Genomic DNA, 12,341 nt, shown 5'->3' with positions numbered 1-12,341 from the left:
AGAATACCCTTGGGCATGAAGACACTCCCCCATCAATCCCCACCATTATCATATGTCATGCATTTTCCTTACTGTGCAGAAATGGTCTTTCTTTGGCTATGACCAAACATACTTTTAGATGTTGGAAAACGCCAAAGTGATCATGACTTATGAAGGATTCTGGCTGAAAGGACCCAGGCCGAAACAACTGTACTCTGGCCAGATGGTTATTCTTGCAGTTCTTTCCCAGGAAGTTAAGCTGCACCTTGGCATTCTTTATAGAGGGATGGGCCTTTAAACTGTTGAACTGACATCTAGTGAAACCTACAAGACAGAGGGATCAAGTAACAACTGAGTGTCACTTTGGACTGCTGGCGTTTGTGTGGCTGGAGAAATAGGTTGATGATGACCAAACAGAAGGAGGTCAGGGAATGTCACCTGGGGCAAAGAGCTAAGTAGAATCCCTCCAGAGTCTTCTGGGGTCTCAGAATAACTGTGGGCTAAATCTTGGGCTCATGACCTTCCCCTGGACCACCTGGACCAAAAGCGGAGCTCAGATAAATGTTCTTGCCAAGAACTACTTGACAAGCAAAAACTGCCCTCTCAGGCCATAGGGAAAAGTGAACCTTTTGAGCTGAAAACCAGTACCCAGTCAGAGAAATCAATTATCTATTACACAAAAGAGCATCTGGTGTGGGCAGTGGTGGTCATAGAGCCAAAAATTCACTCTGTTGACAGATTCTGAGGCCTAGCTGTAGATGCAGACCACGATGAGTTCTAACTACCAAGGTCATCAATGGGTGAACAATAAGACAGGAAGCAGTGGGCCATGTTGAAGAGGCATAAGGTTTGAGAACTAGTGACTCAGAAATTTGATCCCAGAATACCACCAACCCCCATGTTCCACCATAGCCCTCAGAAGTGAGGGGGGAAGAAAGGTGTGAAACCAAAGGGAGTAAAGATGGTCTTCAACCTTTAGTAGCTTCTCATCTCTTCTCAGCTCATGTGCTTGAGTATGTGATCTCTTTGGTGAAGTTATCTATCAAAAAATGCCTCTTTGTCTCCTCTAGAAAAGATAAATGGCTCTGGAATTTATTCTAAAAGAAATGAAAAAAACAGTAAAATCAAAAGAAATGTGGGCTAGAGTAGAGGCTGGATAGGGGAAGAAAATGGGGGGAAAACCCCAGTATGATTTGAAATTGTCAAAGCAAGAGACTATGGGTGGCTAGGAAGTGAGGTTGCTCAACTTGAAAAGAGAAAGATAGAACACAGGTTTCTTGGAGATTTAGACCAAGAGTATGGCTACAGATTGTGTCCAGATCAAAAGGGTTCATGAAGACCTACCTCCCAAATCAAGCAAAGCAGGACTAAGCCTACTCCCCACTCCCACATATCCAACTTCCACTGGCTTGAGGGCTGACCCCTTGCATCTTCTGTTTGCTTGTGAGGATAAAGAGAGGACTGTCTTTAAAAAGTTACTCTGGGGGCGCCTGGGTGGCGCAGTCGGTTAAGTGTCCGACTTCAGCCAGGTCACGATCTCGCGGTCCATGAGTTCGAGCCCCGCGTCGGGCTCTGGGCTGATGGCTGAGCCTGGAGCCTGTTTCCGATTCTGTGTCTCCCTCTCTCTCTGCCCCTCCCCCATTCATGCTCTGTCTCTCTCTGTCCCAAAAATAAATAAAATGTTGAAAAAAAAAAATTAAAAAAAAAAAAAAGTTACTCTGGTGTGCACCAGTCTCGATGTTGGCAGGAGAAAGAGGAATAGGGTGAAACACTGCTTCCAAGTCACAATCTAAGTTTATTTTATTTTATTTTTTAATTTTATTTTATTTTATTTTATTATTTTATTTTAATTTAATTTAATTTTATTAATTTTATTTATTTTGAGAGAGACAGAGATAGCATGAGTGGGGGATGGCCAGAGAAAAAGGAAGAGAGAGAATCCCAAGCAGGCTCCACACTGTCAGTGCAGAACCCAACACAGGGCTTGAACTCATGAACACAGCAAGATCATGACCTGAGCCGAAACCAAGAGTATGACGCTTAACTGACTGAGCCACCCAGGCGCCCTTGTAAGTTGATTTTAAATGATTTATCTCCTGGCCTTCCTTCATGTAAGCCATTTTTCCAGTTATTTTATGATTGTACTTTGAATTGCATTTTAACCATATTTTCCTAAGAACAAATGTTATGCAACATTGCCCGAAAGGCATCAGGGATTTTCTCCCCTTTCCCCACATTACAGTTAAGTCATTGTGTAAAGTATTGTTAGAATTTGGGAAACTTCTAGCTCAGGATCATGTTCAAATGACAATCAGGAGCAAGTTGCCTCCCTAGACAATGAGTCTTGCTCATAACAACAACAGGCTGTCTTCTCATCTAGAATATCCTCCCTTCCCTGTGATGTTCCCCCTCTATCCCAGCCATCCCTCAAGGCCCAGCCCCAACCTCCATAGCTGAGCAGAGAAAGCTCCGATCACCCATCTAGACACCCCAGCTCCCACATCTGTGCCACTCACACTGCACGTACTTTCTGCCTTTTTTGGTAGTGATTTGTGCTCGTGCCTGACTACAATTTAAGACTGGTAGCTTCTGGCAGCCGCAGACTGTTACTCATTTTCCTCAGTGCTTATCCACCATGGTGTCCTGCTTCTGAGAAGTGCTGAAAATATGTTAACTGAATAATTGAATGCATAAATAAACGCATTCACTGCTCCCCTAAGTGACTAGCACTCTTGCCATGGAGCTAATATTCTCTCTTGTCTTTGAGATTCTCCAGTGTTTCAAGCAATATATATCTTCCTTCCAAGGAGGACAGTGCATTTATTTTGTGTATCCAATTTTGACAGAACCAAAGTATGGTCTTATAATGTTGTCGATTTTTATCATATACTGCTAATTTCTCTTTTTTTACTTTATGTTTTTAAATATAATTTATTGTCAAATTGGCTTACATACAACACCCAGTGATCCTCCCAAGTGCCCTCCTCAATGCCCATCACCCACTTTCCTATTTAAAGGAATATGTTTGCCACACTGATGAAAAAAAGAGAAGGCTATAGCACAAGAGGTGCTCAATAAGTAAGTCTTAAATGAATGAATGAATGAATGAATGAATGAATGAATGAGTGATAATAGGAAATCAGATAAAAATAGAAACAGAAAGAAGAGTAGAAAAAGAATAGATGCACAGGAGATTTAGAAAGGAAGTAGAAAGAGAGGATAAAGGGAAAGGAGACTCAAGGGTAATTAAATTCCCAATTAGCAATTCTGGTTTTACTATAAACTTGAACTTGGTTAATTAATTAATTAATTAATTTATTATTTATTTATTTTAAAAGATTTTTAAAAATGTTTATTTGTTTTTGAGAGAGAGAGAGAGAGAGACCATGAGCAGGGGAGGGTGGAGAGAGAGGGAGACACAGAATCCAAAGGTGGCTCCAGGCTCTGAGCTGTCAGCACAGAGCCTGATGAGTGGCTCGAACTCACCAACTGCAAGATCATTCCCTGAGCCGAAGTTGGATGCTTAACCGACTGAGACACCCAGGAGCCCCTTGAACTTGATAATTTAACAAGTAGAGAGGAGAGCCACTGTAGCAAGAGTTATATGTCAATATATTTTATTACTGGTCATGCTGATCTGGAGCACTTACTTAAGGTTACGTGTATACTGGGTGTCTCCACTGTTCTATTTCCCTTTTGAAATTAATAAATATTTTATGGAGAGATACTTTTAATTTTTAGTTATTTAGTTATTTCTTTAAGTAATCTCTACACCTAACATGGGGCTTGAACTCACGACCCAAGATTAAGAATTAAGTGCTCTTCCTATTGAGCCAGCTGGGCACCCATTGTGAAGAGATACTTTTAGGCTAAGCCAGTATCTTGTTTCTCATCATAATTTTGCCCAGTAATATTAGCATTCATTAGTGGTTCTTGCTTGTAGCAATTTATTGCTGGGGGATCCTAATGGTGATTTCCTATTTTTCTCATCCTGCCACATTTATTAATTGATTCTTTTATAATTAAGAGCTACCCCTCCCCTCCTATTATTTTAGCTATTCATTTATTTATATCAGTATGGACTCATAAATACTTATTCTATGAATCATAACCCAATACTATCATTATTTATTTTGCTATTTAAGCTTTACTTTCTTTGTGAGTCAGGGATAATGACATCCACCTTACACAACCATGATGAGGATTAAATGGGATTTAAAATGTGAAAATGTCTAGTCCAGAGCACCTAGTAAATAAATGCTAGCTCCTTTCCTCCCTTTTCTTTACAGAAGGTAAAGCCACACTACCTTGGAGGCAAGACCCTTCTAACCATGTGAAAATCTGAATTTAAGAATTCTCTTTTAATTCTCTTTCTACACTAAGGTATATAAAGCAACTAGAAGTTAGCTAGCCAGTGTTGCCTACTGGAGGTTTTTTCTCATCTGCCTGTAGTGACCATACATAGGACTGATTTTTAATCAGTATACCCATAATTTGTATGAAAATAGATGCTTGAGAATACTTGAAAACAGACTGTTCTCTTAAGTAGTTTAAGTGTTTTCCCAGAAATCTTGTTTATGTTCTGAAGTTGCTTAGCTAAACTATTTTCAGAGATAGTCCAAAGCACGCCTCAACCCAGCTGTGCTTCGTATCATCACTAAATCTGAATTAGCGAAATCACTGATTCATCTTTGATTCCTGAGGTTATGGGAGTGAATGGAAGAAACTGAAGTTTTCTTTCTCCAAAACTAATTTAAAATTAGACTTTAAAAGTTCAGGCAAAGCAAACTTCAGGTAGAATTAGAACGACAACGAAAACAACAACGGACAAGCATAAGGTCCTAAGGCCGTGAGAGTGAGTAGATCTGGAAGTTTAAAGCAATACACAAAATACAGTAAAATCTACTAATAAAACACTCAATTTACTGGAACTTCCATTTTCCACCCTGTTTTTATCAGTAGGGAAAATCAAGAACATCAGGAGATTTATTTTAAAAAGCGATTTAGGGGCAGTGTGGTTCACAGGCTCTCAAGTAGACTCCCAGAGTCTACTTACTTGCTTTGGGGTGGGATCAAGTGCCACCCCTCCACGTGAGCCTGGAACAGGTAGTGTAGTGGTTCACAGCCCAGGCTCTGGGGCCTGATGATGTAGGTCTGGATATCACTATTGTCATCGACCACCTATGTAACTTTGGCCAAATGACTTCATGTCCTGGTGCCCCAGTGTTCCCATTGGTTATATGGGGCTAATGAGAGTATCTGTCTCCCAGGGTTGTTGGGAGGAGCAAATAAATGGTACGTGTAAAATGATGAGCATGACAATGCCAGACAGTATCAGCAATTCCTGAGGATAACATCTCCTTTTGAGGAATGCTGTTTGGGGCATGTCTGGACACAGAATTGCCTGGACTCAGCCTCTAACACTTTCTGCATCCACTGGGCCTTATCACAGTCACTGACATTTACCACCATCATTGGAGTCATGATCAGCAGGCTGTGGAGGCTGCGAGGTGAGCTGCCACAGTTGGAAAGGCTTTAAGTAACAAAGCCTGACTGGTCTTCTGTCCATCAGAGATATATGGGACACAGATCAGGGGCAACCTCCGCATTTTAGTAGTTTACTGGGTTACTAAATTAAGAAACTACTCTATTTGTGGAGTTAAGCCAATCAACAAACACAGATGGAAATTTTGTGTTTTAACATTCAAAGAAAAAGAAATTAAGCTTAAAAGAAATAAAATGTAGAACAGAAAACTCTGGGTGTGGGGTTATATGGGGAAAGAAAATGTTCTGTAAGCCTAAGAGCACAGCATCCCCTGGTCCCGGCACTGGATGGAGACCTGCCTTTCCTTCCTTGGTCCAGGACCACACCATGTCAACCATTGGCTCTTTTCCACCCAGCCAGCCCCTACACCTCTTATAGTGTCTTCTGCTCAAGTATTCCAGTATTTCCAGTCTCTGGTCAAAACTGTTCTCACCAGCTCTGGGTTCTGGTAAGGTTTCAGAGGCTTTGGAGGGACTTTCTGGGGCTGAGGATTTTGATGGCATGCAGGGAACAGGAGTGGGGTGATTGATTGCCTCTCAAATCCACATTTGTCCCCATGCTCCTGACCCAGGTGTGTTGGTTTTTAAATTTCTGCTTAGAAGCCCCGATAGTGGAAGAAGGGGTGGGCTAGACAGATCCATGGCCAGAGATCACACTGTCAAAGATATGTGGTTTTAAAAGCACTTGTAGGAACAATGAGGGGAATATTGGAAAATGGGCCCAGGGAGAGTATTTTGGACTGGTTGTCCAAAGGGAGAAGGCCCATGGATAAGATCAGTTAGGCCAAGGGCAGGTTGGAGGGAAGTGACAGAGAGGGTGACAATGTGTTGTTGATCTCATTGCTTGGAAAGAAAGCAGCCACCATGGAAGTCACAAGACCAACAGGTAGATGAGACACCAATAACAGACAAACCTAAAAGGAGAAATACGTTTAAAAATCACTTACTAGCAATTGAATCACCACATCTCCAAGTGGCTTCTTACCTCATTAAATCTCATCACAAGATCTTCCAGGGCATTGTGTTCTCCGTTCTGGGAGTTAAGAATTGATGCTGAGATGGACGCTTTGAGGCAGGGCAGGGATGTCTGGCATTCTGGAGAGCCCAAGTCCCGGGTCAAGAAGCAAAGGTAGTCAACTGGCAAGACCCTTCGGTAAATGTTCTGCTCCTGCTCCATCAGGATGCTGGCGACTTCCTCTGGGAACTGAATGAGGGGCTGCAGATCAATCAGCTCCTTGCTGATCCCAGCTGAACTTGAAGGGAGGGCACTAGAATTGGCCATGGAGGTGCCTGGCTGACGTTCTGAAATAAAGCAATGAAAGTTGTGGTGACACCAAGGTTGATATCCTTACAACAGATGTTTACTTGAGAGCCACTAAAAATCTTACAGGTTTCTTAACCAAGTTTCTGCTTGGTGAATAGTTCTATACTATCTTGTTATGGAGACCCTTCTGATAACTGTCCTGCCTGCTTGCTCCTGCCCCCTGCGGGTGGGGAAATGCTCAGTTTCCCATTTTCAGAAGTGGAATTGGTCTCACACACCATTCTCTAATCAATTCACTGTGACACTTTGCAGAGTAGTAGGGAAGGAAAATGTACCATTTGTTTCTTCATCCACCAGTGCTAACCACCAGAGTAAAAAGAAATGAGGGTGAGTGTGGGCACAGGAATTGAGATGGAAGAGGAAAGAAGGCTGGAGGGGAAGAGGCATGTACATGTATGTATGTGTACCTTGTGTGTAAACACCCAGGAGTCCCCGGGGACTCTCTGCACACAAGGTTCAAAGCTTCAGTCTACCTGCCAACCTTCCACCCTCAAAGACTGATTCCACTGAGAACCATTTGGAGGTTTGCAGGGACAGAATCACTTGTAAAAGTAAGGGAGGAATAGGTAATAAGGAGATATATCTACATAAATAGAACAAATAAATAATAGATTGCCTCTCAAACCCACATTTGTCCCCATGCTCCTGACACAGGTGTGCTGGTTTTTAAATTTCTGCTTAGAAGCCATGATAATGGAAATATCCACAAGTGGCAGTAAGAAACTGGTGAGGGAGGGAGAGCAGCCAGTGCATTAGACATAAGAACCAAATGTGTTCATAGGCTCCAAATTATTCCCTTAGCACAAATTCACTTTATTTTGACCACTCTCCCTATCTCTTTTTTTTTTTAATTTTTTTAACGTTTATTTATTTTTGAGACAGAGAGAGACAGAGCATGAATGGGGGAGGGGCAGAGAGAGGGAGACACAGAATCGGAAGCAGGCTCCAGGCTCTGAGCCATTAGCCCAGAGCCCGACGCGGGGCTCAAACTCACAGACCTCAAGATCGTAACCTGAGCCGAGGTCGGACGTTCAACCGACTGAGCCACCCAGGCGGCCCTCCCTATCTGTCTCTTAATTTCCTGCCTACAAGTCATTCATTCATTCATTCATTCATTCATCTACTTAACCAACCATCCATCCATCCATCCACCCATTTAAAAAGCTATTCAAAAACCTATGATGAGCACTAGAACAGAATGTCCCAAGTATGATCAGTTTCGTGGCTAAGTTGGGGAAATGTCATGTATTCATGTCACAAATCCTCTTCCTGGAAACACGAGGCACACAGGTACACTGTTAAAGGCTCTAAGGGGTCTTGCAGTAAAGAAATCCATTTACATTGCTTAATCCAGTGCTTCCCCAGAGTCACATTTTACATGTCACAGCTACTAAGCCACTCTGTGTAGATCAGAGCTGCTGGGAGCCCCTCAGAAAACGTTGATCTGCGTGCGGGCCAAACTGCTCCTACTCCTCATCCAGGTCACACCTTTTCCTTCCCAGAGGTCCCTTCCTGGCCAGCTCCTCTTCATGCTTCTTATAGTGGTTCATGAGGGGACCACATTTTATTTCCCCAGAATCTTTCTTACATTCCAGATTTCTTAAAACAGCCTTATTGGCCCTTTGGCAGAATAAAGCCCTTCAGATGGCATGGCATTCCTCATTGCCGACGGTCATCTGGCTTGGACACTGGACAATGGTAAAGTTCATGAGGAGGACTTTGTCCAGGCGCCTGGGTGGCTCAGTCAGTTAAGTGACTCTGGATTTTGCCTCATGTCATGATCTCATGGTTTGTGAGTTCAAGCCCTGAGTTGGGCTCTGCACTGGCAATGCAGAGCCTGCTGGTGATTCTCTCTCTGCCTCTCTCTCTGCCCCTCCCCTACTGTCTCTCTCTCTCTCTCTCTCTCAAAATAAACAAATAAAGTTGGAAAAAAAAGTGAAAAAGGAAGGCTTCGTCAACATTCAAAGCTTAGCATCCTTGACTCTTTTTAAAATCTCTATTGTTGACAGCCTTGGAATCATCACTCCAAAGTGCTCCATCCCTGTAGTACTGAACCCTGAAGTCCTTGGCCTTGAATCTGACTGCTTTTCCCTTCTGCCCTTTCTACTAAACCTTCTCTGTCTTTGGCAGACTTCCAGTTCCTGGCCTTACTCTGGGTGCATCCTTAGAGTTTTAACATGGCGCCCACAACACCCAAGATGCCCTCCCGAGTCACCTTGACTTTCCACCACGTACTTACTTCCCAATCCTCAATGTTTGGCAAACTCAACCATGCATAATTGGCTTCTGGGCTGCTATATGATGACAATGACATTGATGTTACTTGGTGATGGGATGCTTGCTAATTTATGTTATCTAACTTCAGCTGGGCTCTCAGGGCAGTTTCAGACTTGACATGAATTTTTAAATTGTTTTCCTAAATAACTCACTGTCCTCTTTACCTCTACAGTAGAGCTGTTCTATTCTTCTGACACTCCCAAACCCACCTGTATTTTCCTTATATTTATTTATTTCTTAAAAAAAATTTTTTTGAGTGTAGTTGACACACAATGTTACATTAGTTTCAGGTGTACAACACAGTGATTTGACAAGTTTGAATACTATGCTGTGCTCACCACAAGCATAGCTACCACGTTTGATACCTACTACATGTTTATACACTATGATAACTGCCAAGTGTCAGGGACTACTTCTGTGAATTCAAATGGCCCTATTTCTTACGTTTCTCCTCCTTCTCTGAGAAAGGTGTGTACTTCCTCCTCCCCAAGGCTCACCTAGGTTTGTGAGTAAGTTTATTCAACTTGCCTCTGTGGTTATGTCCACCATCAGTCCCTTTCTTTCCATGGATTCTTTTTTGCTTACACAAGTGTTCAGTTTCCTTTACCCTTAAAAACAAACTAATAAAACTTCCCTTCTCTCTTAAAGTCCACAACTTCTCTAGCCTTCCCTTCATTGTGTACCTTCTGGGAAGGGCAGTGTACTTTTGTCTGTAAGTATGGTGACCATATCTTCTGATCCAAAAGTAGGCCATACCGTCTGCCCAAATTAATAAATCTGTAACGATGTGGGAGAGAAAGACATAAACCAGGTCTGCCCTGGGAGCTCCTAGTTCGTAGACCACCCCGTTGACAGGGCATCTCTGTTGATGGTCTGGGCTCTGCCATTCTTCTCTTGACCCATCCTGTCCCATGCAGCTCAGCCACCACCTCTGAAGCATAGCTCAGGAAAAGTTCTTGGTGATACTTGCTATTTAATTAAGTTGCTCCCCTTTTGCAAGAGTGCTCTCTGTGACAATCTAACAAAAATTGTGAGGAGAAAACTTTAAAGTTTGAACTACACTGCTCTCCACTGATCTCCTGATCCTATTTTGAATATATTCCAGTCAGAACTTTCTGTTTTGTCTTCTGTATAAAAACTGTAGTATCCAAATTATTGTTTTTCTTTGATTCTAAAAGGCAAACGGGTGACTAAGGAATACAATGATTTATTATAGCCATTTTTATCCGTCTTTTGGACCAACCTACCAAAAATCAACTACAGTGGAAAGTAAGGGATACCAAATTATATTTGGTTCTCTCTAAGCTCTTATTTGAAATTAATTAAAATACAGCAAGTGTCCAAATCTACATGGCCCACATGGCTTTGCTCTCCAACTTTCTGAATGCTTTAGAAAGAACTGGATTTCCTGAAAATTGAGTCAGAATGTGGCCTGATGACAAGCAGACAGCAGCTTCTGGATATTGATAATTTATGTACAGTGGAATTAGCCATATATGGGAAGTCTTCCCAGAAGTAACCAACTCTGAAGCATGATTTCAAAGTATAACACTCTGTGAAAGAAAAGGAGCCCCTATATCTTGTGAAATCACTTATCTAATATGTAAGAGAAAATTTAATAAGCTATACAAATGATGTAAGATAATATATTATAAATGCAATATATCTTGAGATAGGAATCACATGCTCTGATGAATAGAGTTTGCTGGCTGGTGAGAAAGAGCAATAAAGGAGACCTAAAAAAATTGAATGAAAGAAGAAAAAGACGCCTGGTCATTGTAACCCCAATAAATGCCATGGCCCCAGGTGTCTCAGTATAAACATAACATCACACTCAAAGGAAACACAAACCTGACGTTAGAATCCTAGAAACATAATGTAGACCTTTCGTGTAGGTTTCCTTAGAGCAGAAGTACTCAGGGTTTTACATCATGCCCCATGAAGACACATCCCAGAAATCTTGGGACATAATTTTCTGTCCCACAATTTCCACACTTTTAGCAGCTGTTAGAAACTTTCCACTTTTTCTCATTCTTGCTGAGCTCTCCGTATAACCTCCTTGCCTTTCACATGCCACATGGCCCCAGCTCCCAGCTCTAAGTCATCCTCACACTACCCCCCTGCCAATCGTCTGCAAGATGGACAACTCTACAATGGATAAAAAACCCAGGGCTCCATGACCCTTGATGCTTCCTTATTAATTGTGGAGCAAAATTCATAAAGCCCCCTGGATGCTACAGTTCTTCTCTTGTGAAAAAAATTTTAGAAAGTTCATGGTGAATAAAATTACGTACCTAATTCACAGTCAATGTTTGCTCGTAGCTCTATGTTCTTCAGTTACTTGCTATTCTATAGTAGAATAGGGCTGTATCTCTGGACACAGTCCCAACTTGGAAATATTTACCACGAGACCCAGTATCTTCAAATTCTGATTCCCTGCTCGATATTAGCTTCCTGAACTAAACATTTCATATCAATTAATTCAGGGAGTCGATAGTATTATTACGTGAAGCTCACATGAGAGGTCACATAAGAAATACGCCAGGAGCAGAGATTTGAATCAGGGTCTACGGGACTTTAGAGGTCATGTGCTGATCGCTCAGCATATGATCTCTTGGAACAACAGAATGCCATACTGACATTCTGGTTTTTAGATGCATCTAGAGTGATATTAATATAAATCAACTTCTAGTGCTTGTTCTTTGGAATGATCTGATCAAATAAACTGTTCAAACTCCAAAGGTAAGGATTTGACCTTAGAGTGCAAGTAGTTCTCCCCTTGGTCAGTCTGGAACCATCATTTCAATCACTACAACTACATTAGAATATAGCACCCAGAAACTTACAAGTGCCCTTTCCTTTCCTTCTTATAAGTTCAAAAGGATGTTCCTATGCTTTAAGCGAGTATTTTCCAAAGACTATTACAGTGATTTTTATGCAAAGCATGGTTTCTTGGTTAATAATTTAGAGACATATTGGGTTAAACAAAGTTAAACAAGATTCCTTCCCCCACACCACCACTATTTTAACTGCAGTACTTCTCAGAGCCTTTAATAATTCCCACAAGGGGACAATACTATCATAGGACGCAGTAGCTTTCCTCAAGCTTGATGTCTATATATCATTTACGTGGGAATTACAGTCCCTTCAGAACTTGTCACACTCAGTGATTCTCAATGGGAGAACAGGGCTTAAGGTGTTCGTGAGGCTAGGTAGT

The 12,341-nt window shown here is 41.8% G+C and overlaps 1 protein-coding gene across 4 annotated transcripts in view; it reads right to left on the bottom strand.

Annotated features, from left to right (window-relative positions):
• Positions 1-12,341, bottom strand: part of PLCE1 (phospholipase C epsilon 1) — a 329,559-nt gene that overhangs the window by 140,683 nt on the left and 176,535 nt on the right. For all 4 annotated transcript variants that reach the window (XM_043597018.1, XM_043597014.1, XM_043597015.1 and 1 more), the window contains exon 4: positions 6,509-6,825. In XM_043597018.1, the coding sequence (XP_043452953.1) occupies positions 6,509-6,825 (317 nt within the window). The remainder of the gene's footprint in view (positions 1-6,508; positions 6,826-12,341) is intronic.

This window comes from Prionailurus bengalensis, chromosome D2 (assembly GCF_016509475.1).
Source record: "Prionailurus bengalensis isolate Pbe53 chromosome D2, Fcat_Pben_1.1_paternal_pri, whole genome shotgun sequence".
Taxonomy (NCBI): Eukaryota; Metazoa; Chordata; class Mammalia; order Carnivora; family Felidae; genus Prionailurus; species Prionailurus bengalensis.
The sequence above is the reverse complement of the archived record's forward strand: the minus strand, read 5'-3'. Positions and strand labels throughout refer to the sequence as shown.